The 26,356-nt window shown below is 36.3% G+C and overlaps 1 protein-coding gene across 5 annotated transcripts in view; it reads right to left on the bottom strand.

The window, feature by feature from the left end:
* Positions 1 to 6,995: 6,995 nt before the first annotated feature.
* MAPK8 (mitogen-activated protein kinase 8) overlaps positions 6,996 to 26,356 on the bottom strand; it is a 102,582-nt gene continuing 83,221 nt past the window's right edge. For 3 of the 5 annotated variants that reach the window (XM_044239997.1, XM_044239994.1, XM_044239996.1), the window contains 7 exons: positions 24,956 to 25,121; positions 21,092 to 21,163; positions 19,596 to 19,778; positions 19,154 to 19,278; positions 18,557 to 18,620; positions 15,120 to 15,197; positions 6,996 to 11,185 (listed from right to left, as the gene is read on the bottom strand). In XM_044239997.1, coding sequence (XP_044095932.1) covers positions 11,040 to 11,185; positions 15,120 to 15,197; positions 18,557 to 18,620; positions 19,154 to 19,278; positions 19,596 to 19,778; positions 21,092 to 21,163; positions 24,956 to 25,121 — 834 coding nt within the window. In that variant the 3' untranslated portion in view covers positions 6,996 to 11,039. Of the gene's footprint in view, positions 11,191 to 15,119; positions 15,198 to 18,556; positions 18,621 to 19,153; positions 19,279 to 19,595; positions 19,779 to 21,091; positions 21,164 to 21,526; positions 21,599 to 24,955; positions 25,122 to 26,356 lie in introns of all 5 variants that reach the window. The other 2 variants (XM_044239995.1, XM_044239998.1) reach the window with 2 other exon arrangements.

The raw sequence follows: 26,356 nt of genomic DNA, 5'->3' as shown, positions 1-26,356 counted from the left end.
GTTTCATAGATTCCCCTACATTTGATGCAGGGCCCCAGCCCTCTGGAGATTTCTCCCAATATCCTCTGGTTCTGTTACAAAGGGACGGTTTCTCATTTACATGAGCCCACAGCTAGATAGATAAGACAACGCTGCTGCCTCTTATACCCTTGTCTCCGCCAAGAGCCCCCACCTTTGCCAGAAATCATACCCTTCCTACCAAGCCCATGGCTACTACTTCCATGCTCCACCAAGCCCTGTGACAGGTGGACCTATGAGGTGCCCAAACCGTGTGGTGGTTGGTGAGAAAGGAGAGATACAGCTACAGAAAGCTTTCTGCATAGAGCAAAGGGCTTGGGCTGGCTCTGCGCAGCTGGAAGACCTTGGGGAAGTTAAGCTCTGTGGGTCTCTGTTCCCTCTTGTCTACAATGAGGATAACCTCAGAGAGTTGTGGCTGCACCCACAGGCCTAAGCATCTCCCACGTGATTAGATGGTGTTGTTTTCTGTACTTTAGAGCTGAGTGCTTTGGAAGCACAGAGAGGTTAAGGACCTGGACTACAATCAAACAAGTCAGTGAAGGAGCCAGGCTTCCATCCCAGGGAATCTTAATTAAGAGGCTGTCTTCTTAATTATGCATCCAAACTGAAAAGATGCTGGTTTGATAGTTTTACCTCACCCCTATCATGTTTTAAGGAGGTCTGCGCACAGGATGCAAAAGTAGCGCCTCTAAGTCAGACAGAGGGCAGAGGGCAGGGAGTCCTCCTGACAGATGGGACACCTCCACTGTTCTGTATGCTGATGTGTGTACCCAGAGCAAAAGGGGTGAGTGTGAGAGAGAGACATACTGACAGACAGAGACAGAAAGGTGAGGAGCAGGGGAGGATGTAGGGCTACAGGAGGCAAGGATCTGGTCACAGAGGGTGGGATAGCCTCTCAGACTTCATGCTTTAGGAGAGGATTTCCCCCGCTGCATTTATATCCACTACAGAAATCCAAAAGGCTTTTCATTATTGTGGGGATAGGGAACAAGACCTAGGTCATGGCTTTCATAGAGCTTACATTCTAGTGGGGTAAGATAGGCCATCAAGAAGTATTAAAAGAAGACAACAGGTCCCAAATGGAGTCACTTACACTCAGCCACATCATCATGGAACCAGGACTTATAGTTTGGGCTTTTCCAGAAATGGAATCTTAAATCAGTCCATCAGTAATCTAGTCAGTACTAGTTAGGTCATCTGCCGGACAGACCTCAACGATCCCCTGCAAGAAAGCAACCTCGCAATAACCAACCTGCTTTTTTGTGTACTGTAATTTCCTGCTCCCTCTGCCTGTCAAAGTTTTTCATTTTATATAGCTCCTCAGAGATCCTCTCTTTTAGGTTGGATACTGCCCGATTTTTATCAATCATTGAATAAAGCCATTAAGATCTAAATTTACTCAGTTGAATTGTGTTTTTTAATAGAAGTACATAAGATACATTCAGATTTCGATAACTGCTCTGAAAAAGGTGATCCCAATGGCATATTTTAGATAAATTAGCCTGGAAGTCCTCTCTGAGGAGGTGAATTTGAACAGAGTGAATGACAGACAGGGCCGCCATGCAACTAGACCAGTGTACGCAGAGGAAAAAGAGTTGTAGAAGTTTGCACCAGTGCTGGCACCACTGTTGACATGGTGGGTGATAGAAGAGGCAGGAGCCGGACAAGGCCAGACTCTGTATGGCCTTGTCACCCAAGGTAGAGTTATTTTAAGAGACACAGAAAAGCAATTGAAGGCTTTGAATCAATGGACGTGAATTGGCTTGTATTCCAACAAAGTTCTTTTGGCTACTGGTGGGTAGTGGATAAATTTGGTGGAGGTGACAGGGAGTAGCTGCAGGGAAGCTAGCCCAGGAAGTGTGGTCCAGGCCAAATGTAGTAGAGTGACAGGCCAGCAACTAGACAGGAGTGGTCTGAAGACTGAATGAAGGGTGAAGGGAAGACACAGTGTCCAGATTCATCTTTGTATTAGTCCTGATGTAAACAGGAGCAGAAAACTAGGGTAACAGAGTGAAAGGGAGAAAGAGTCTTTTATAGATGGGAATTACTATAGATGCTGCTAAGAATGATTCAGTAGAGAGGGAAATATGATGATGAACAAATGAGGGTGATAACGAGGAGAGAAGTCTGAAAAAAGATGCAAGAAAGTGAAAGGACTGGCTTCTAAGACAAGAACTAGGAAGACCAAGGACACGAACAAGGCTGCAGACAGGTGTATACAAGCGCATACTAAAATTTTTAGGAAGTCCTGAAAAATGAGGGACATGCTCACCTTTAGAGCAGCAGCCCATAACTTACTTGAACACAAAAGCCATTATTCACTTAACTTCTTAGTCTTCACTTTGTAACGCCTGTAGAGCAGAGTGGTTCCAAACTGAAGATTGGAGCCAGACTGCCCAGCTTCAGGTCCTGGCCTCACCACAGGCTGGTGGAATAGCCCTGAGCAAGTTACTCAGCATCTCTGTGCCTCCACTTGATCACAAGAGGGGAGAACAGTTTTTTACCAAATAAAGCTGTAAAAACCCTGTGAGATCATACAAAGCACTTAGTGCCTGGTACAGAGTAAGCACTCAGTGAATCTTGTTACTAAGTCAACACAGAACACCCTAGATTTGGTAGTAGGTATTGAGTCTTTGAAGGGTTTTAGGAAGGGTGCCTGATCATTACTTTGGCTGCACCATCTGCCCCTCCTCCACTTCCACATCTCTGTCTTCCCTTAGCAGTCTCCTGATGTCTTCGCAGTTCCCTTCTTTCATAGTAGCCACTTGGGGCTTGGCATGCCTCTTTCTTGATGTTCCTTGTACCTCATCTGTGATTGCTCTTGGTGGAAAGTTGGGTATTTATTTAGGTTTCTTTTCCTTTTTTTTTTTTTTTCTTTTTTTAAAGATTTTATTTGACAGAGATCACAAGTAGGCAGAGAGGCAGGCAGAGACAGGGAAGCAGGCTCCCCGCTGAGCAGAGAGCCCGATGAGGGGCTCGATCCCAGGACGCTGGGATCATGACCTGAGCCGAAGGCAGAGGCCTTAACCCACTGAGCCACCCAGGAGCCCTCTATTTAGGTTTCTAAGACAGGTGATAACGGACAGAGTGGGGAAGCATACCAGAATCATCTTGCGAACTTGTAAGAAAACCATCTCCTTCATCATCTAATGCTGTATGAGAGTCACCTTTTTCCTCTAACCTCTTCTGAGAAAACAAGAGCCTCAGAGAGTTTAGGAAGCTTGCTACAGGTAAGGCAACTAGTGAAGTCAGAATTCTACTTTAGTATCTGGCATTAGAGCCCATGCTCACATTACTACAGTAATTTCAGAGTGCTGTATATAGTTTCCTCATGACCCATTTTGAGGACCATGAATATTGCATTTCAGAGGACAAAAATAGCATAGATGACAATAGGTCCTAGTCATTGGCTTACCCAGCCCCACATTTATTGAACACCTACCTCGAAGGCATTATCTAGGAGTCAAGACAGGTTCTTCCATCCAAGGACTTCCAGAGTGAAGCATCTAGAAGAGAAGCACACAGGGTGCCCACATGGAACATTAAAAGGCCCACAATATATTGCTGTCTTACATCCTGTGGAAAAAAGTTGGGGAATGAGTGAACAAATGAATAAATGAGTTAACAAGCATGCACTGGGTATGTGAAAGAAAATGTCATGGCAGGGAAGGTTCATCAGAGAATTATCTGAGCTAATTCTTAAGCAATGAAGATTTAAAATAGGCAAATACAGGAGTAAGCAAAAGCCTGTGCACAGAGGATATACGATATATGCCACAGAGGGGGCTCAGCTGGAATGGGGTGAACAGCAGGAATGGTACATGAGACAGAACCAAAACAAAATGCTTAACTATTCTAATTCTAAAAACAAAAAACAAAACACACACAAAAAAAACCCTATCGATTTTGAAGCATTTCTCTCGGGAATTATTCTTACCAACCACACAAAGACTGGGACTACATGGGATGGAAAAATGACTTGAAGGTCAAGAGTGTACAAAAGTTCTCCTTTGCTCTTCAACATTTCTCTACATTAAACCATTTTTTAAAAAGATCTATTTATTTTACATTAAACCATTTCTATTCCTTTCCAAGATTATAGTCAGCAATTGCACTTGCTTACACTAATTATTTTTAAGATTTTATTTGACAGAGAGAGATCACAAGTGGGCAGAGAGGCAGGCAGAGACAGAGGGGGGGAAGCAGGCTCCCTGCTGAGCAGAGCCCGATGTGGGGCTTGATCCCAGGACCCTGGAATCATGACTGAGCTGAAGGCAGAGGCTTAACCCACTAAGCCATCCAGGTGCCCCTACACTAATCATTTGTTTATAAAAGTACACAAAGTCATCATTATAGTAGCCCTGTGAGACCATTTCCCATCCTCACGTGACAAACAAAGCAGCACCAGGCTCAACAAAACTGAGACTTGTCCAAGATGGCCCAAACTCTCCATCTGGAGCTCAGGCTAACCTGGAGTCACAGGATTCAGTAGGTCCCACCCTCTCTGGGGGTCGGTGGGACCCTGTCTCTTCAAGACACATGTGCTTTTAGCTCCTCCTTTTTGAACTGTTCTGGCTCCTCAGTCTATTTTTCTCAACACGTGTCATGATCCTATTTCCTGCCAACTTTACAAGAGTCCTCTTTACTGCTGCTTCACCACTCAATGTTTAGCAATCAGATCTATGCCCCCACCTATCCAGGTAACCCTAAGCCTTACATATGTTATACCTGACAGGAATTCCCTTTTTCCTTCTGTCCACAAAGTAACACTAACGGAAATGGTTTATGAGCCATACAAGCAGATGACACAGACCACACAATGGAAGAAACTGGAGAGATATTCAATAAGGGAGATATTCCTTTTTTCCCACTCTGAAACATTTAAGTGGCAAGCTAATGTGTGTTCCATCATGGCCTCTTCAAACTATGATGTGCAAACTGGAAAATACACTATTGGATGTTACTTTCCCTGCACATCTTGTGTGCTGCCAAATCCTTAGAGCTCAGCCCCAAATGCTAATCTTTGCCACTTCACCTAGCTACTGGCAACCTGAGTCCTCTCTCTTCTATTCTCATTGTGCAAAAAGGACCTCAGCTCCCTCAGCTGAGTATCTTTGGCCTCCCAGTCACCAGCCACCACACCTCCAGTCTAACCAGCTTGCTCCCACGACACATGTCCCTCCTAAAACAAAGGTCTGGTCACATTACTCTTTCTCACAAACTACAAGTTCCTACTGCCTTTAAAATGAAGACAATTTCTCCAAATGTTTCAATTCTGATCTCCAACTTCTGACTTCTCTCTCAATATATTCTCTTCATTCATGCTGGCCGTTCCACATTCCTTGCCCACGAACCCACTTTTAAACCTCCTTGTTTTCCTCTTAACTTGGGAATACCCTTCCTTATACCCAGGCTCAAAAAATGCCTCCTCTGTAAAACCCTCATTTCCTCTGACCAATCTCTCCCTGTGTTCCTTCAACATGGTTCTTGTTCCTCCACACAACACTATTTCAATCAGGCTGACCAAACTGTAATCCATTTTTCTACCTTTCACTACCGTAACCCAGCTTCCAACAGAGGAACTTAGACATTTATGCATTCATCAACTGACAAAATTAAATGTTAGAATTCTAACATTAACAAAGCATATCTGAAGTGTTTTAATTTCAAAGTTCAAAGACATCCTGGTTCATTAATGGTAAAGCTAAAAAAATTTTTAAATGCTAAAATCAGTACAAAAAGATTATTTACATGAAGTCAGTGGACCTTTGAAGATACAATACTAAAATAAATGGAGTACCTAGCCTGGAAAGGATAAACTACTCTCATCTAATTTAGCGTCACTAGGGTATTACAACTGGGTGGATATTGCCGCAACATTTCGATGTCTGCTTTTGCCACCGACTCTCCCTGGAGGCCTCTCCAATGACTGTGATAAAACAGAGTGAGTGCACCCACGAAGCTGGCAACCACATCAACTGATGGAGAAGCAGAGATCAGGTAAAGACCTACCTCCGGTCCTGTCCTTTCCTCAGAGCAGGAGAGTGAGTGCATGTGAGGGTGGGGACAGCATGTATAAGATGGTTTTTTGGAGCATGCGGAGCAAGATAAAGGGGTGTAGTCCTGTAGAGACATCCTAGATGTATATAATGAGTGATCTTGATACTCACAGAGCAGTGTGGCCAGCACAAAGAGAATATACGCTTGGCAAAGGTGAAAACACACTCAAAGCTGAAATCCCAGTTTATTTTGAAATAGACCCTCTTTAAACTTCTTTTGACCGAGTGGCCATGATTACTGTTCTCCCACATGGTTACCAAGAACTAGTAGGTTAAGGGCACTGAACAAAATTCCTTTTAGGTAAAGTTTCTCTGGAGATTTTAAACACAAAGAAAACCAAGACCAGACAAACCAGAAAACCGGGGTGATATTTTAGGCTCTTCCACTCTATATAAATCCCCAAATCTAAGGAGCCTTAGTACTACTACCTCTTAACCCCAATCCACAGGAAATCTTGAAATTACCCAAAATTTTAATTTTGTTTTCAATGAAAAAACTCTTAATTTCATATTTTTCATACCACTTTTTTCTTTTTTATTTAAAATATTATAACCAATTAACATACTAGGTAACAATGTTTACATTCCAGTGGTGCATGTTTAATGACTAGGGCATGAATGATTAAAAACCACAATAATTATCTCAGCATTCCCTACAAAGTGCCCCATTTTGTTTTGTCTAGAGGAGAAGGAGAGGGAATGGAAGACAGGGAAGGAACAGGAATGAGGAAGGAATGGTATCCTAGAGGGAGAAAAGCAAATGTCAATTATCATATGTAGGTTTCCAGGTTTTAAAACCCGTTGAACAGGATAAACTGTAATGAGAAAATAGATGTCACAGTCCAGGTAGACAGCTAGTTCAGTTTAACTTCATCATTCAGCTAAAAGATTAAGAGCTTCTCAAAAATATACCAAATATCGGGCCTACAAAAGTAATTTATTTCTTCGTAAAATTTACTAAGATTTATTCCTTTTGTAAAATGTAAAGAATGGACTGGTATCACGAGCAGGTTTCTACTTATAAAAACAGACAATAATAATGTCCAACGAACACATCTAACACAATTTTCCAAGATATACAGTGAAAGATTTTCTATGTGAGTCTCTCTTACTGATGATGCAAGGTATATATTTTACACACTTATTGGTATTGTGTCGACATTGGCTATAAAGTATTTAACACACATTTATAATTCACACTCAGTAAAGAGCTTACAATAAGGGCAATAGCTTACTTGGGAAAGCATAGAAAATTAGTGTGAGGTAGTTCAATAAAAACCTAGTTTAATTTGTAAGTTATTGTGAGAATAGAACATTGTGCAAAACTAATCCACAGGTAATATTTCTCAGAAGTTTCAGGAACGAAGAGAATCTAAACTAGAAATGACCAGAAATTGCTACTCTTACAAGACTCTCCTTAGGAGCACTTAACTAAGAGCAGTTAGTTTGAAATTAATTAGGACTTTTGTTTTCCTTGTGAGTTTTCTAATCGTACCCCAAACTATACATTTCTGCTTCAATGCCCTTTACCTCTTCATCTTTCTTGCTATTAAGGAAAAATCAGTTTTCTGTGATTCAGGAAAAACCCAAGAGAGATCATAGAAACACAATGTACACTAACATGTAAAGGATATGGAGGCAACATTTCAGAGGGCTGCTAATGACAGAACAGTGGTGTTTGGTTTTTCTACTGAGAAGAGAAGTTTACTGGGGTCATGGGGCTTCATGCATTCACACTACAGCTAATGTGTGACTAATGAACACTCACAAACAAACTACAACAGTATTTTTGAAAATAGACTATGTCTTTACCTCAAAATGTTGTTCAGGCTTGTGCCTAGGCAACACTGAGCAGGTATGTCTTCATATGTATAGCACATACTGGCCCATAGTATAAATCAAGTCTTATCTGTAACCCCAAAACAGTTTCACTTGCCCACTGCTGATCTATCAGACACTGATGTCCTCTTCAGCCTCATCTTTTTAGACAAAATAGCAGGATTAACATGGAAGAGAATAATGAAAGGGTTTACAGGAAAGTTTGCTGCTTTGCATACCATCAAGCTTCTCTGTACTATGAAGGGGGCTGCGTGGTAGCCCCCTCATTTGAAAGGCTGGCATTTCTCTTAGGAAGTCTGGTGTAAAGCACTGTGCCTTGAACCAACCTGGAAGAGTGCATACCAGGAAGGATCAACAGCCAAGGGTGTGTGACAAAACGAGAACTGTTCAGCAAACAGTATGAAAAGAGTTGAGATGCTCTATTTATGTATATTATAATTAAGCAATCCCAACAACACAATCATTTTACAAATGGTCAGTATACATTAGTAACAGAGTAGTAACCAGGAAGAACTATGTAGAAAGAATTAGTGTCTCTTTCCTCCAAAGCTGAATAATAAAATAATATAAAGTTGTATAATAAATCTTAGTCAAAATAATTTTCTGACAGTAAGATCATGGGTATAACATATAAAGTTGAAAAACCAAAGTTATAATAAGAGAAGCAAGGTGGCTTTACATAAGTACTGCTTGACAGAAATCTTACTTGTAATTTCTCTTAAAAAAAATCACACACAAATGTTTAAGATATTTTAAAGGTTCAAAAAGCTTGTGAAATAAAAAGAACCAGTACATCTTTAGCTTAACAGATTTAAGAAACAAGGGAAAGTTGCATTTAGATATTGCATTTTAAAAACCTAGGGCACGCAACACTTAACAAACAGACTTTCTTTTCAGGATAGAATTTGTTAAGTATTTTAGTTTACATTAAGAATTAATTCTACATTAAGAATTCCTTTTCTCTGAATCAACTGAAACATGCTGGTTGGCAAGGAGGAGCTGGCATTTACAACAAATGATACAAGAAGAACACCTGGTTTTCCTTTCTTAATCAAGTTCTCTAACAACAGAGATGGCTTACTACTATCAAACAGAAAATATGGGAAACCTCTGAAAGCATGTCGATTGTTAAAGTGCAACAGTGAAATAATCTATCCTAGGGAAAATAAAGCTGATTAACTGCCAAATACAAACTAAGAACACACTCATGCTCAAATTTCTGCTAAAATCGTAAATCCAATTCTGTTTTTATACTTCAAGAGGTGTTCTAGTCTCAAAATTCTAATTTGCTTAATAAAATTAATGCACCATGTTGTATGAGTAGAAAAGGGATTGATAAAAAGGCTGACAACTTCAAGAAGCTAGAAATCAGGACTTGAAACCGTCAAAAAGAAACCAGTTATTTCAAAGCATAGAAAAAGGCTAATGTATTTTAATCCTAAATATTGCACATTAACAATAACCTAAAATACCTAACTCAAAAGGAATCCTGCACTACATATACGAACAACATGCCAAGCGAACTTTCAGACACTGCATATTGAGATGCGCCAGTTCTGGCTCCTACTGGTCATGAATTCCCATGGGCTTTCTGCCTAGAACCTCGACACTTACTTAAGTATCCATTTCCCAGTTCATTATGTGAAATCCTTCTTGTTTCAAAAATAACAAAAGGTGCCTGGGGGCAATACAGAGAACTTGTATTTCAGAGATAATGAAACTTCAGTGACATTTCCTTAAGAAAAATTCAGTTGTGGAGAAAGAATTCTGCAGGTATAAAATGTAAACAGTTAACATACACTTGTCAGGAGCAGCGCCATTCTTACACTACTCAACATCCACATTGCATGTTTTATTGAAAATCAGGTATAAAAAAACAAAGACTCAGACTAAATAACCACCACTTATGCCTGCTCTGCTCAATGTGAAGAAACAGTCCTTAGAAAATGATATCCTATATATGGCTGTGTGCTACTATTTTCAGATGAACGGTAGGTATATTGCTCATTTGATACATCACCTCCAGAATTGAAGTAGGCTTTGGAACCTCCCAACAGTTAGTATAAATATGATTATGCTACAGGTAGAATCAAATGGCCAGAAAACACCTTGAGAACTGGTGCTCAACTGACTGACAACTGTGATGGGAAACCAGAAAGGTCCAAGGTCTGAGGGCCTGAGGCTGCAGGAAAGGGAAAGACCAGACTCAAGACCACTGCTGGGACCTACAGCCTGAGATTAACTCAGTGTATACAAAAACAGGCTCATAGCTAGTAGAAGTGAACCATCTGTTTATTTGCATTGAAATGTATTATTCATGAAGTATCCTCTTGACTTTATGTGATCATAAGCTTTGAGCATGCCACAAATTTGCAGAAAATACCATATTCTTTTAACTTTACTTTTGTTGTGTGCGGTTCGGGAATAAGACAGTGGTAGTAGACGCCCAGCATCTTCGAAGACATGCTCTGAGTTATACTGCCATTTAGATGATGGGGCCTTTGCCAAAAAACAATGTAGGGTACCTACCAATTGCTGTAATTAAATTAGGATTGGCAAGTAGCAAATATTGGAGGTTTTTTAATGCGTTCATCATTTACAGTAGTTATTCCTGAATACAACTGGCTACAGGTTATTTTCCCTCACTCCTCTGGGGTTATTTCATTGATAAGCACATAACCCTGAAGGATAGCATCATGAACAAAACATTTGAAATAAAATTCTAATAAAAAAACTATAAAAATCTTAAATAATTCATGATATAGGCAAGTCACCACATAATAGTTGTTTTGATAAACAAAATTTTACAAATTCAGTAAAAAAAAAATCAGCAGCATAAGATAAAGCAAATATGCAAAAATTTTAAACCATGATAAAATAATTAGGTTTACATTATACAGTTAATTACAGCAAAATACAATACAGTTTTGTTGCTGTTTTAAAACACAACTTAAGTTTTAAATTACATCACTTGAAATTAAAAAAAATAAACTACTTTACTACAAAATGAATTCTACATTTTTGAAAAATCACTCAAAAATAAGACCACTGAATTGTTTTCAAAGTAGTTCTATCAATGACTAAATGACTCCCCATCCCCCCACCCCCCAAAGGCCCAAGTAGTCATCTACAGCAGCCCAGAGGTCCAGCTGATGCTTCTAGACTGCTGTCTGTATCTGAGGCCAAAGTCGGATCTGTTGACATTGAAGACACATCATTGACAGACGATGATGACGATGGATGCTGAGAGCCATTGATCACTGCTGCACCTGTGCTATGAGAAACAAAACAGCAAATCAGTTGCAGACAGAGTTGTACACTGAGCTACCTATACTGTACTGGCTATCTAGTGGTCAATACCTTTTTTTCTCTTGGCTTTGAAAAGGCTCATCAGGTTGTGTGTGAATAATACTGGTAATACATGCAAAAGTGTCTGTATTGCATTTTGTTAGAGAGATCTCAAAGACATACATGACCCAGAAAGTTAAAAACTACTGCCTTAATAAAAATGACTTATGTTATCTTCTCACTGTAAACTTCAAACAGTATTCTGGTACTTTTTTTTTTTTTTTTAAAGATTTTATTTATTTGAGAGGGAGAGAGTGAGAAAGAGCATGAGAGGGAGAAGGGCCAGAGGGAGTGGAACAAGTAGACTCCCTGCTGAGCAGGGAGCCCAACTTGGGGCTCCATCCCAGGACCCTGACTTCAAATCCCAAGCTGAAGTCAAAGTCAAGACACTAATCCTACTGAATCACACAGGTGCCCCCTAGTCATCTTGTTTTAAAGCAAAAGCCAAGACAAAGGCTAAAATCATTTTAAAAGAAAGGGCCCCTTAGTTTAATTGTCCTGTTTTCTTGTGAGGTTACATGACTTGGCAGGATCACTAAAATGCCTTAGGTAAACTCAAGTCTTGTTACTTTTACTCCAATACGTACTTGACAAGAGCAAATATGGATATTTTAAACAGATAAAGTAGGAGAAGACTGTTTCCTTTACTGAAAGTATAGCTAACAAGCATCTCCTGAATTAGAAAAAAAAAAAAAAAGTAACAGGCATATATAACCAATAGAGAAGTCCTTTCAAGGGGGCTGGGTTAGGAATAGGAGGGAATGTGGGGCGGGGGGAATATGTTAAAAGCAATTTATGTTCTAAGTGAGTACTTTTTTTTTTTTTGGTAAGTACTTCTCAACTATGGGATCACTAAATAAGGGTCAGACAAATTTGAGTTTATTAAATAATGAAAGTTATACAGTAGTTCTTTAGAACATGTTTATGGAATAAAAGCAATGGTTTCCAAATTGAGAAGTAAGAATTTCTAGGGCTGCATTTGAGGCACTCAAAGATGCTAAAAACAAAGCCAGTGGAAATCCACTGCTCCAGAACCCAGCATTTCAGTGTTTGAAATTATACTACTATTTTAATGATGAACAACAGAATACTTTAGAATACCAAAGGTCCTCTGAGAGCTTGTCTTCAAATGCAACAAGGAAATAGCCAGGGGCTTGGGAATAGGCAAATCTTTAGGATGCTGGGGAGGGGGCTGGGAAACAGAAAATGGAAACATTAGGGACAGAGCAAGTGACACAAGGTAAAATGAACTAAAAAGCACACTGAGTATACTTCAGGCGTGACCCTCTACTTCAAATTCCATCCATAGGACACTAGAGAATGTGCCTGTTCTGACTGAAGAGTTCACAATACAATGGCTAGCTTCGAAGACTGGTCGTGAAATATTCAAATGGTAAAAAGGTTCCACCAAATATACATTTTCATGCCTCTTTTTTTAATCCAAATTTTATTCAAACTTCTTAATCTGATAAAAATTAACTTTTATTTATTTTATTTTTAAAATTATTTTTCAAGTAATCTCTATCCCCAATGTGGGGCTTAAATTTACAACCCTGAGATCAAAAGATGCATGCCCTACCAAAGTGAGCCAGCTAGGTACCCCAAAAACTAACTTCTAAATGCATTAAGTGGTTAATTTTTATCTGAAAACCAAATATCTATGAAAAGAAAAGTTCTTTTTTTTTTTTTTTTTTTTTTTAACCGAACTTTAAAGCCATCAAGTAAATTCTCAAATATTTGAATGGCAATAATAGGAAAAATGGTTAATTTCAGGTAGCTGGGTCATTTCCCTCTCAAGTAAGTCTCTACACCCTCAAAGGCAAGCAAACTCACTGTACTATTACCCAAACCAAAATAAAAACAGTAAAGTGGGAAAAATAATATATTTCATTTTATTTATTTATTTGATTTTTAAAGATTTTATTTATTTGACAGAGAGAGAGGGAGAGCAAGACAGGGATCAAAAGCAGGGGGAGTGGGAGAGGGAGAAGTAGGCTTCCTGATGAGCAGGGAGCCCGATGCAGCCAGGACCCTGGGATCCTGACTTGAGCCAAAGGCAGACGTTTAACCACTGAGCCACCCACTGCTCATTTTTAAAAATCAAGTTGAAATGGCATTGTGATTCTTTGATATTCTAATTTGTCAAACACTTTCTTCTGTTTTTACATATAATCAACTGAATATTTTTATTACAGCTTGATTCACTAACAGTTTTCTCTGTACCCTATAACTGAGAATACAGAAAATGTCTAGAAACCTATAGTCCTGTCCTTTACACTTATTTAATAACCACAATCCAGTGTCCTTTAAGAACCAATTTCTTTAAATAAATTAAGAACAGATACAACTGCTCTATCTCATGAAATTAAGTTTATTCAAACATTCAACACTTCAGATATACCACTCATTGGGATAGGATTCTGAAGTATAAAAGTCTCCAAATAATGGACTTTTCAAATCCCACTTGAATCTCCAACATGAATAATTTACTTATGCTACTACTATACATCAATACAATGCCAATTAATTTTGCTATTAAAGCATTTATAAATAGCTTTTGTTACAACTATATTGTAGGTAAAAGCTGTCAAAATCAATTTATATTTTCAATAGAACCTATATTATAATTTGGAAAACTCAATCCTGATCAAGGATTTAAAAAAATAATTTAAAACCCATAAATAAAACAAAAAATGTTATAAAAAGTCACAGAAATTATTTAAACAAATATGTTTACAGTACAGCAGAATGGGCATTTGAAACTATAGTTAAAAACTGTACCCTCAGGATCTCCTTTTTTTTTTTAAATGTAGAAAAGTTTTAGAGGGATGATTAAAATGTTATTGTTTTACTCAAATTCAAGACTATCTGTCAAATACTACTTGGCCTTCAAGGTTCAATTCAAATTTCATCTCTTTCTAAAGCTGCCCTAACGTCTGTAGCCAAGGGTCTGCTGTCAGCCAAAGACCATATGAGATGCTGGAAAAATCATGCCTTCTGAAGTTACTGGTAAACATGGCTTCAAGTAGTAGCTTTTTTTTTTTTACATATTGGTAATTTTATATTCATTTACTTTTTCTGAACTTTAGTTTCCTCATCTGTAAAATGTGCACAATAATCCTTTCTCTGAGGCCTTAGGTAAGGTTTGAATGAAATAAAGTACATAAACCACCAGTGCCTGTCGTGTAGTATGCACTTAATATATACAAGTTACCTGCCGTTTAACTTTTCCCCCAATGCTTTATGCTTTCCTAAGTGTTAACTCCTGCAAACCAATTTTCTTCTTAGATATGGAACATTTTTTTTTTCCAAGATTTTATTTGAGAGAGAGAGAATGAGAGAGAGAGAGCATCAGAGATGGAAGGTCAGAGGGAGAAGCAGACTCCCTGCTGAGCTGGGAGCCAACAGCAGCAGTACTCTACCTGGGATTCCAGGATCACGATCTGAGCCAAAGGCAGTTGCTTTACCAACTGAGCTACCAAGGCACCCTATGGAATGATTTCTAATGGCAGTTTTACTGTTACTGCCTTAATTTAGCAAATCAAAAATACCAAAATGAGAAAGATGGTAACTTAGTATCACATGTACCAGATTCTTCAATGAAAGCTCAGATGTACATTTTATGAAATCAGTTACCAATATGTTAGTATGATGTATTGGTATAACATACCAGTGCTTGCTTGGTATTAAGTACCAGTGCTTTCAAATTTAACTACCCAAATTGTATTCCCTATACTTCTTAAAGTTTGAACAAGAACAGTGGTAAAAATGGGGAAAACTGAAGGATTCATGCAACTGAAGATTACAACAGAAGAAGTAAACTGCAACCTTAACCAAGCTTATATTGTAACCAACCTAAAGGAGAGGGCTGTCCCCTTATAACTCCATTCTTGGTTCTCTCCTCCAAGTCCATAACTTCTTTGTATATCAACTCTGAAAAAGAAGTGAACAAAGACAAACTTTTCAAAGTCTGAGAGCCAACCTCAGATACTTATGTTTTAAGTAGAACATTTTTACACACATTAACTATAACAGTGTTCTTTCAATGGCAAAGAGTCCCTTAAGTGTCAGTTTAAGATTCAAAGGTATTAGTAATAATTCCCTGATCCAGAACTGTGAACTATACTAAAAGAAACAAAATCTCTGCTATAACTAATGTTTCTAAAGTTGGATTAAGGATAGCACTGGGGTTAGAAGCCTTATCTTTTTTTACTCCACCAGCATTTTGTACTATACCATATCATCCTACACATCATACTACAAATGCTCAATTCTGTCTCAGTGAGGCCTTGAATCATGTTTGTCTTATTCACATCCATTTCCTGAGCTGTGGCATAGTACATTAGGTGCTTATCCAGATATCTGTTAAAAGATTTAAATGTGAGCATGTATGGAAGTTTATTCAATCAGAATGGAATATAAATACATTTTTATTTTTTAAAAAAGCAGGTAGCTACCCTCCAAATCCTTTTGATTTGAAGCATGACATGCTATCACAGTCAAGAAGATTTCTCCATGGAAATCTATTTTTTTTAAATTAGACTTCTGTACTTCTTACTGCTCCAACTGAAGAGACAGCAGATGCTGTCCTGAGGCCATATGTGCCTCCTGCCCTGTGTTCTTCTATGTCAAGTATGATGCACCTTGGGAGTCTGAATGTATACTTCAGAAGAACCTTCTAGTGGATGTTACATCACCATTATTCATCTTCTTTGGGTCATGGAATCCTGTGAGAAGTGCATAAGAGCAATGAACCCTCTTCTAAGAAAAATATACAAGCAGAACATGTTCAAAGAATTTGAAGGCATTTAATTTCTTAAATTAAGCTGATAAAGAATCTAATTATAAAGTAAAATAAGTGGAAATATAGATATGAAAAAGAGCTAAAGACAGCTAAGTTTAATTGCTATGGTAATCTTTTTGGTCTTAGAAGGAGAAAAATAGGAAGTCTGGATAGAGGAAAGAATGGAAGATGATTTTCTTGAAAGAAACAAAAAGGAATGATAAGTATTTCAAATAGGAGGATTTTTGGGGCGCCTAGGTGGCTCAGTGGGTTAAAGCCTCTGCCTTCAGCTCAGGTCATGATCCCAGGATGGTGGGATCAAGCCCCACATCAGGCTCTCTGCTCGGCGGGGAGCCTGCTTCCTCCTCTCTGCCTACTTGTGATCTCTGTCAAATAAATAAATAAAATCTTTAAAAAAAAAAAAAAAAGGAGGGTTTTTTTTTTTGTTTTTTTTTTTTTTTAAAAAGAGAAAACAACACCTGTTTGTGAAAAGGTATTAGGGCATAGGAACCAAAGCTAATCAGGAGTACTAACTAGGCAAAGCATAAGTTAATGGTTCTGGCAATGGGCTTTTCTTTTTGTTATAATGCTAAAACTCTTAAGCAGATCTTAAACAAAAGGCAGTTTGTGGGGAACTGAACTTCACTTGGACTAGGAGAAAAAGATAGAAAATAAAGGTAAACATGTTTAGGGTAGTCAAAAATCAGATACATCTTTACACACAAACAAAAATAGAGCTGACTGCTGAGAAACACAGGTTTGAAATGCATGGGTCCACTGATATGTGGATTTCTTTTCAATGAATACACATATAGTACTGTAAATGTATTTTGTCTTCTGACTTTCTTAATTTTTTTCCCTAGCTTACTTTATTGTAAGAATGCAGTATATAATATAAATAATGTAAAAAATATGTGTTAATCAACTATGTTATTAGTAAAGCTTTCAGAAAACAGCAGATTAGCAGTTGTTTTGGGGTAGTCAAAAGTTGTATGTGAATTTTCAACTGTGTGTGAGTCAGCACCCCAACCCCGGGGTTGATGGGTCAACTGTACTATGCTTCACTAATTTTAAGATGCACTTTTTCTAGTTTAATAGCTATGAAATGGAGTTAAATTTTATAATCAATGATGCAGTGCAAATGCCAGTGTTTTCTCTTAGAGGTATAATTATGTGTTTTACGATTGGTGGCCTATTAAGATTACAAGAAACACATAAACATCAATTGTAAATATAATGATGTATAAAAATATCAGGTAAGATATTTTAATACATACTTATTACATTACTTATTACATATACAGATGTACTAGGTTCTACTCAATTCTATCATTCTGGTGAGGTCTATAGAGTCTAACTTTATGTTTCCCAAAAGTTAACTCAGAGAAAACTAATCTTGGTTATTCCTAAGAAAAAGGAATCAAAATCCTTCTTCCCAAACAGATTCACAGATGGAACACTTGTTCACGTTTATACCTCCCCACGACCTTTAGCCTTTCCAACTATTTAGCTACTTAAGCTCTTAATAACATGTCTCCATTTTAAGATCAGGTAAAGAAAGGACCAAGCGACCTGTCCAAAGTCACGTAGCTAAAAGTGGTCAAATTACTAAATGACAACAAATCAAAAGGAAGTAAACAGGATCTAAAATTGTCTGCCTCAATGATCAAGTGATTGTCTGCCTCAATGATCCAGTGAATCTTCTAAAGAAAGAAATATTTTAACATTTCTCTAACAGTGCATTATTAATGTTTACCCACATTCTCAAAGTAGAACTACTTACTATATTAGATCCACAAAGATTAAAAATTAACTCATTCTGTTGGTGAGAGTGGGGGTAAAACAGACATTCCTACACAATGCTGACAGAAATATAAACTGCTATAATTTCTTTGGAGAGTAATCTGGAAATACTTGAAAAAAATCCTGGTTTAGTAACTCTCCTTGTAGGATTTTTCTTACAGGCATGTTATTTATTACATGTGCACAAGAAGACTGCAGAGTTGTCTGTAACAACAATAGACAGGACAGAACTTAAAGCTCTTCAAGAGGGAGTGAATACAGAAATTATGACACAGCCATCAACAGAATACTAACCAGCTATTAGACCAAATGAGCCAGATATGCGGGGCAAGATGGAACAATCTCAAAGATAAATGATTATATCAACAAAGTAAGTGTGCACAGTATACAGCCATTTGTGATTAACACAGGGTGGGAGAGGAAAAGAGGGAGAAACCAAACACAAGTTTGTGTATCTGTATACTATGGAAGAATGTAAATATTCTAGAAAGCATCAAATGTGCTGTGGTGGGAAACCTGAGAGATGCAGATTAAGTCAGGGACAGAGGAGACTTACTTTCTACTTCTGTAAAAATGTTAACAATCTTTTTACCAAATATCAGTTATGAATAATAGAAAGTATTTTTAATTTCCTTAACATGAATAAATCAACATAAAGATCCATAAGCTCTTCCAGTTTCATCTCTGAGAATCTGGTGAATGTTACCTTTCCATTCTTCTATTGTATGTTCCCTTTCATCTAACTGCTTGTCAGGTATCTTTGGTGGTGGCTGAAAAACACAAGGCAACGATAACTGAGTCAGTTTATTGGGCGTATATAAATTCTTTATAATTATTTGAATTATTAGCCAGACAGAGACTTTAAAAAATACATCATTAGACCAACACTGACCAATCATCAACAATCTTCTTACATAGAGACTAGTTTTGGATGACATTTCATGGCAGGAAAAAAGATGTTTAACTGTCTTTTTCTTTTCTTCTAGTTTTTGAAATTGTCACATATTTATCACAGAATCGTGTAATGCTTTGGACACAAAAGTTGTTTTGTAACTAGTTTTCAGTTTTCCCAAAGTGCTCAACATTCTAGCACATCACGTACTAAAGCAAAAAGACAAGAAACAGTGGGATCTAACTTTATTTTGTGTGTGGGGTGCTTGGATATGCTCATTAACTTAAGATGCTATTCATGCAAAATCAGAAAAACACCAAAACCATTTATGTATAGTTTTAAAATTAAAAAGTGTCCTCCAAACCTATCTTTAATTCAATATATTCTTCAAACATTAAGAAAAGAACTTACAGCTTCTGCTTCAGAAGGATCATACCAGACATTGATATATGGGTGCTGGAGAGCTTCATCTACAGAAATCCTTTTAGATGCATCAATTACCAGCATTTTGGATAACAAATCCCTTGCCTGACTGGCTGTAAAAATAATGATGTTAATGTACATGTATTTCATAAAAATTTTTAAATAAATTTTAGAAACTTGAAACTACCATTTATCAATAAGTGTATGTTTTAAAAAGAATAGATTTTACTATAAAATCATGCATATGATCAAAAAAAATAAAATAAAATAACAGAAAAAATGAACTAAAACCTTCCACTTTGTTCCTCCACCCAGAGAGAGCACTGGGTTATATCCCTTAAGAATATAAATACACACACACACACACGCGCGCGCGCGACAAACACACACACCTCAAATGGGACTAAATATATATATTTATAAAAAGTACCTTTAAGTTTGTTGTGTTCCGAGTCAGCTGGGAAAAGTACATCGGGGAAGAGTTTCTCAAAGCTATATCCAGCATATTTAGGTCTGTTTTCAACATAAGTCCTTACTGTTGGCTGTAGTTTCTTCATGAATTCAGGGCATGGTGTTCCAAGCTGTTCAATAACTTTATTCCACTGATCAATATCTAATATCAAGTAGCTAAGAAAAATATTCTGTATCTAATGTTCAACACATTAGCCATAGCTATATTAAAATAACAAGAAAATGGCAATTTAAAAAATCCTAAGAAAGAATGTGGCAGTTATAAATCTTCTATCTTATAGCCACTTTGTAAAAGGCAATGACTGTAGATAGAAAGGATCAATAAATAAGCTTTGTTAACCTTACTGTATGTGTATAACTACTAATACTGATTTCCATTAAAAGAGAAGCTTAAACCCACAAATTCTAAATACAAATGATAAGTGACTCAAGGAATAAAGATAATTACTACCCACAGGACTCTAAATTTAAACTGTACACAATTCTAGAATACCAAATCTATCTTTTTTTCCAGCTTATCAGAAAATGTAAATGCATTTCCTGGAGGATAAGAAATTATAATCGGTCCTACTTTTTTTGTTTTCTGCACTAACAGAAAATAACCAGTAACAATAAAAATGATGGCTTTAACAAAAGTGGCATTTTCTTTTACCATTCTTTGTTTAGCTTATGTTAATTAAAATGTTTTTAAAGCTCTAAACTTAAGACAATGAGACTGCATTTTGGTAAGTCGTGAGGTTAAGATTCTCTGGTCTTTTTCATCCTAGTCTTTATAGTTCAAGTCCTTTGTGCAGACTAACTCAAACTTTCTTATTATAACCCAGTAAGTATGGCTTTTCTCATTCCTCCTCCTACAACAATTCTAAGTATTACTAACTGATAAACACATAACAAATCACTGTTAATAGAAATACTAAAACTAGTCTGATGAACAAAAAGAATGGATCCAAATCTACTCACCACAATATAAAACTATTACTGCTAAAATTCTCAGATGAAAAAAATCAGTATGTTATGTTGAGCAATGAGACAACAACCAAAAGCCACAAAACACATAGGACATTAACAAAAGAGGAGGTGGCTGGGGGAACAAAAGGATGAACAGAAGCAAAAGACAAGTCTAAAATTCATATTAAATCCTAAGTACTTCTAGACTTACTCAAGTGTATAATTATTAGAATTTTTAATGCAAGCCATGATTTTTGATTTAGGTTAAATAATCAACTCAAAGCCAGCAAGTAATTGTGGATAATTAACTTGAGCAGTTGTCAGAATTAACATATAAAACAATAAATGAGGGAAAGGAAAGTCTATGTCAAATAGCAGGTGGTATTTTGAAAGAGTAATTTAACAATATTTTATTAGGGAGCGACAAAACATTATACCTGACCAAGCTGAAGAGCTATCATACATTTGACCTTTAGAAACTACATTTTAGGCCAAAGATAAGGATACGATCTGTACCTGGGAACAAAACACCACCTTTGATCATTTCTCCCATGATGCACCCAACTGACCAAATGTCAACTGAAAACAAAATGCAATGACATTAACATAAAGATATTGGTTAAAATAAAAAAAAAAAATTTAAACATTAAAAAAAATCACATACACCATGTATACTTTAAAATTATAGAAAGCAGTATAAAATAAAAATGAATGACAGAGAATGTGCTCTAACTACCAGCAGAGACTGTATGTCCTACTGCCAGATGCAGCCTACAGATAGTTCGGCTTCTTGTCTCAACAATTTTTGAACTATAACAGCCACAAACTTTATATTTGTTTAAAGAAACCCATATATATGAATGTACTATATTTATTTTCATTAGAAAACATAAGGAAGTTCATCACCTAACTAATTTAACTGCTGCAGCAGCACAAGGATACAGTCCCTTCCTGGAAAGAGGATTTTGTGGCAAACCATTTCTCCCATAATGCACCCCACAGACCATAAATCCACTATATGTTTGCAGCACAAAAGAAGGAAAAGCAAAGCAAAACGTCATTAAAATCAAAGAAGCATAATATGACTACATATATAAAAACTGCAAAACATCACAAAAAGAAAAAAGTGATTTTAATTTTAGCTAATGGAATAATTTAAAACACAAAATATTTTTCAAAAGGCTTTGACTCACAGAAGCAAATGTGAAGTATACAGCCTTTTAACTACATATCTAATTTTAAAGTGAGAGCTATGCACAGAAATCACATAATTGATAAACTTATACATTTTGTCTCTAAAAATTGTTTATAAAATATGAAACAGAACTGAATACATCTTTGCAAATAAGACTGAAAATGAACATGAGGTGGCAAAATTTAAAGTTATTTAAATACCATTCTGAAGTTCAACTGTGCATTATACTCTCTCTTTAAGTCAAATTAAAAAAAAAAGCATGAGCAGAAATAATCTAATATATTAAAATATTTAACAGAAAAACGTGTTTCTATGAGTCATTACACTTAAAAAGTTAATTAAAAGCTCTTCAGAAATTTTCAAACTGGATTTCAAACTGGATAATTTTATTTGAAAAGTCCTATGTTTATTCTGAATTAAAAGTTACTGTTTTCTTGGCAATGTCATGCTACTTTTACCCTATTATCCCTAAAGGAACAAGTGCATAAAGAATGAACAAATAATCAATGAAGAAAACTTTGTTTTCTTAAAATTGTATATTTTATGTTTTCCACGTAAGGGTTTCTAAACCCATAAAACCAAAATGTTTTAAGAAGTTATTTTTCATTGGATTTAATATTTTCCACAGATTTATTACCTAAAAAGGTCTCCTCATTGACCTATTGACCCTCATCAACTTTTAATGGGAGCTGTAATCAATGCTGAAAAGAATCTGCTAGATTCCCCCCCCCCAAAAAAGGGCAATTTGGAGATCTCCACTTGGTTCATTAATATACCCTGACATTTTATATCTCTGGTTTGAAAATTTGGTTTAAAAAAAAAAAAGGAGGAGGTAGCTAGATTCATTGTGGTGATCACTTCATAATGTATATGATAACCTGAATCACTATGATGTATACTTGAAACTAACAATAACATTATATGCTTATTATATACTTCAATTTTAAAAAAAGAGTAGGTGGTTGCAATTTAATAGAAGAGGGGAAGAATAAGCAAATTAAAAAGAAGGCCTTAGAAACTTGCATTTGTTTTTGAAGTTTCAAGGTACTGTTTAAGAGCAAAAGAAGAAAAGTGAAGAAGTGTTAGGAAGAGGTGCCCATGCTGGTGGACTTATGAAATCAGAAGTCTGTACTTTCTAATAAAGTTATCATAAAGAGACTGCCAGCCCATTAAACAATCTTAGTAACAAAGGTGGGAATAAATTTTGGAAATCTTGTAGAACTAAAGTTTCTTTAAAATTTCTTATTAAAATTCATATGAATCTACATGATTCAACTTTTAAGAATAAAATTCTAGAGTAAAAGGTAATACTCATAAACTAGTTCAGAGAACAACTCTCTTCCAGGGTTTTGATTTTTGGAATAAATCTACCACAGTAAATTTTCCCTATAGATTTCAGAGAACGACAAACTTTAAATATCCAGAACAAAATTTATGTAGGTAACCTTAAGAAAAACATTTTTTTTAAACAAATTTCAAAAGTTGCAAGCATGAGAAGATACTGTCTGGGTAAGTGAAAACTTTCTCAAAATATGGTGTAACTGATTCAAACATAAAACTAGCTTTAAATGGCCTAACTGCTTACTCTATTAGTTTAAATATATTCCATTGTATTACAGTTTGCAAAAAGCTTTATGGTAGCTTGCAATAAAAGACAAAGTTGTTAAAACAAGTGGGGGTGGGATGTTACTGAAAGAAGAAGTTCCAATGTTTAACCTTACTGCTAATGCTATCATGATTAAGCATTATATTTGACTTTGTTTCCTGAGGCAAAAAAGGGCAATAAAGTGATCTATACAATTCCTATCTAAGACAGGAAAGCATGTCACTTCTTTATATGATAGTTTGCCTTGGTGCTAATTTCTGGTAGGAAGCTATCTCCAAGATCAATTTATAGGACACTGAGTGACACAGTGTCTGTGACAATTGATAGCTTTATAGCAAATGCAAAAGCAATCTTCATGATGGTGACTTCATTTCTCAAAAGAAAAGAGTCTAATACTAAATCCGACTCACTGAATTCTAAGGTGTAAAACAATTTTAGAAAGTAAGAAAACATAACAGCATGTTAAAGAAAAGAATAATCAAGCTCGGGTCATGATCCCGGGGTCCTGGGATCGAGTCCCGCGTCGGGCTCTCTGCTCAGCGGGGAGCCTGCTTCCCTCTCTCTCTCTCTGCCTGCCTGTCTACTTGTGATCTCTGTCTGTCAAATAAACGAATAAAATCTTAAAAAAAAAAAGTATTTGTTTTTAATTAATTCAGAAAAGCAAAGGAAATTAAGCTAAAATCCTCAGTTCAATGCTGTCTTAAAAAACACATCTTGAAGACTGAAGTAATAGTTTCTTGATTCAAAGTGAACCGCTGTTTCAGATTCCTTGCTAAAAAACACACCTAAGGTCCTATTCTAGGGAGTACTTTGGATGAAATTACCACATTTCAAAAGTTATAGTTTAAGTCCATAATAATCCTGTGTAGATTTATATATATCCTAAATATCTGAGATTCAACAAAACTCCTTACATTACATGTATGTATACACCTATATAGAACATTTTTAAAAATACGTGAATACATGCCTGATAATTTTCTTCAACCTTGATTCTAATGCTGAAATATTTAATTGAATATACCCACATAAAATAATGCCATCTCTGTAAGGTGGGACACAAGGCTTTGATGAAATACTGTTTCTTTTGAAAGATCACCTTAATTAATTATCTCATCAGCTCTGCAGAATGGCCTCACTGTAGCTCTTAAAGTTTATACTAAATGTTATAACTTTAGTTTCGTAAGGTTGGAAGTATGTTCAAATATCACTAAAGCAAAGTAGGATTATACTAAAGATAAACTGTCAGTACACCATATACTTCCTTGAGCCCCTGTTAGAAATACTCATTTTCAAGTTATAGGCAAGTGAACGGCATATACTATTTTAGGAGCCATAGCAATAAATCCTTTATCCAGTTGTAGTGTTGATAGTTATGTACTTATGTTTAAATAAACAGGGGCCCCAACTTTTTCCAAAGATTTATAACAAAATTATAGTTACTTTCAAACTTTTGATAAACATTTCAGTGATATATTTAACTTCTATGCACTTCAGCTTAAATATTTACAAAAGAAATCTGATAAACAAAAGCAAAAAACAGTATTTCAAGTAAATAGTGTTTGCTGACCGTTTTCTTTGTAGCCCATCCCTAGGATGACCTCAGGTGCTCTGTAGTAGCGAGTCACTACGTAAGGTGTCATCATAAAACTAGTTCCTGCAGTCCTGGCCAGTCCAAAGTCAAGAATCTTCAAAGTGCAGTCTGATTTTACCACGATATTACTGGGCTTTAAGTCCTTCAAAATATTAAAGACAGAAAGTGACTGCTATGATATATACAAACATTTTACAGTTCACAAGTTATTAGATCACTTTTCAAAAAAAAAAAGATTTTATTTATTTATTTGGCAGACAGGGAGTGAGTGAGTGAGGACGGGCCGGGCCAGAGGGAGAGAGAATCTCAAGGAGACTTCTTACCGATCAGGGAGCCTGACATGGGGCTCCATATCATGACCCTGAGATCATGACCTGAACTGAAATCAAGACTCGGACATTTAACCCACTGAGTCACCCAGGTGTCCCATTATTACATCATTTGTAAAACAATTCCTGATAACTACTGTAATTTCTCTCATTATAACCAACATTACTACTCAGATTCATCATAACAGGCAATTCTGAAAAACTAGCTTCATGGCATTTTTCACTTATGAATACATACATACATATTAGAGAATTTGTAATGTTTTATTTTCTAGAAATTGTGATTAGCTAGAAATTATCAATGAAGTGCAATAAAAGCAATTTGTAAGGCATTTCGAAGTTATTATAGTAAAAAGGGAATCGTTAAGTTAGCATTTATGCTCACTTGTGTACTAAATTACCAGATTTTTTTAAAATCTCATTTTTAGGGCAGCCCAGGTGGCTCAGTTGGTTGAGTGCCCAACTCTTACTAATTTCGGCTCAGCTCATGATCTCAGGGTCATGGGTTCCAGCCTGTTGGATCTGCACTCAGCAGGGAGTCTTCTTGAGATTCTCCCTCTCCCTCTGCCCTTCCCTCTGCTAGCGTGTTCTCTCTCTCTCTCAAATAAATAAATATAATCTTTAAAAAAATGAGATTTTTTACAAAATACATTATCTCAGCAAAGTAACACAGCCTGTTCAAGAATTACATATTGCAAGCTTTGATACCACTTCAGTGTCTACTGTGATGGGTAAAGATTAATGGCTCTTTATACTATTGCATTCTAGCCTAGAAATAAGATTCCAACCTTAAAATACTTTATTTTGGAAAGGATAAGAGCACAATACAATGTTTTTTAGAAATATTTTTTATCAAGAAAAGACAGTTAAAAAAATGCTTCAAAAATATTGCCTGAAATTCATCTTTGTATAACAATCTATACCTTTCTACAGATGTTACTAACATTGCTAATTATATATGAGAAGACTAAGTGAATTTGTATAAATCTGTGGCAGAGGAAGTAGAACTAACTTAATATTCCAACTTCTCCCCCATACATACATACAT

Source organism: Neovison vison, chromosome 2 (genome assembly GCF_020171115.1).
Source record: "Neovison vison isolate M4711 chromosome 2, ASM_NN_V1, whole genome shotgun sequence".
NCBI classification, from domain to species: domain Eukaryota; kingdom Metazoa; phylum Chordata; class Mammalia; order Carnivora; family Mustelidae; genus Neogale; species Neogale vison.
This window is presented reverse-complemented; position numbering and strand designations above follow the sequence as displayed.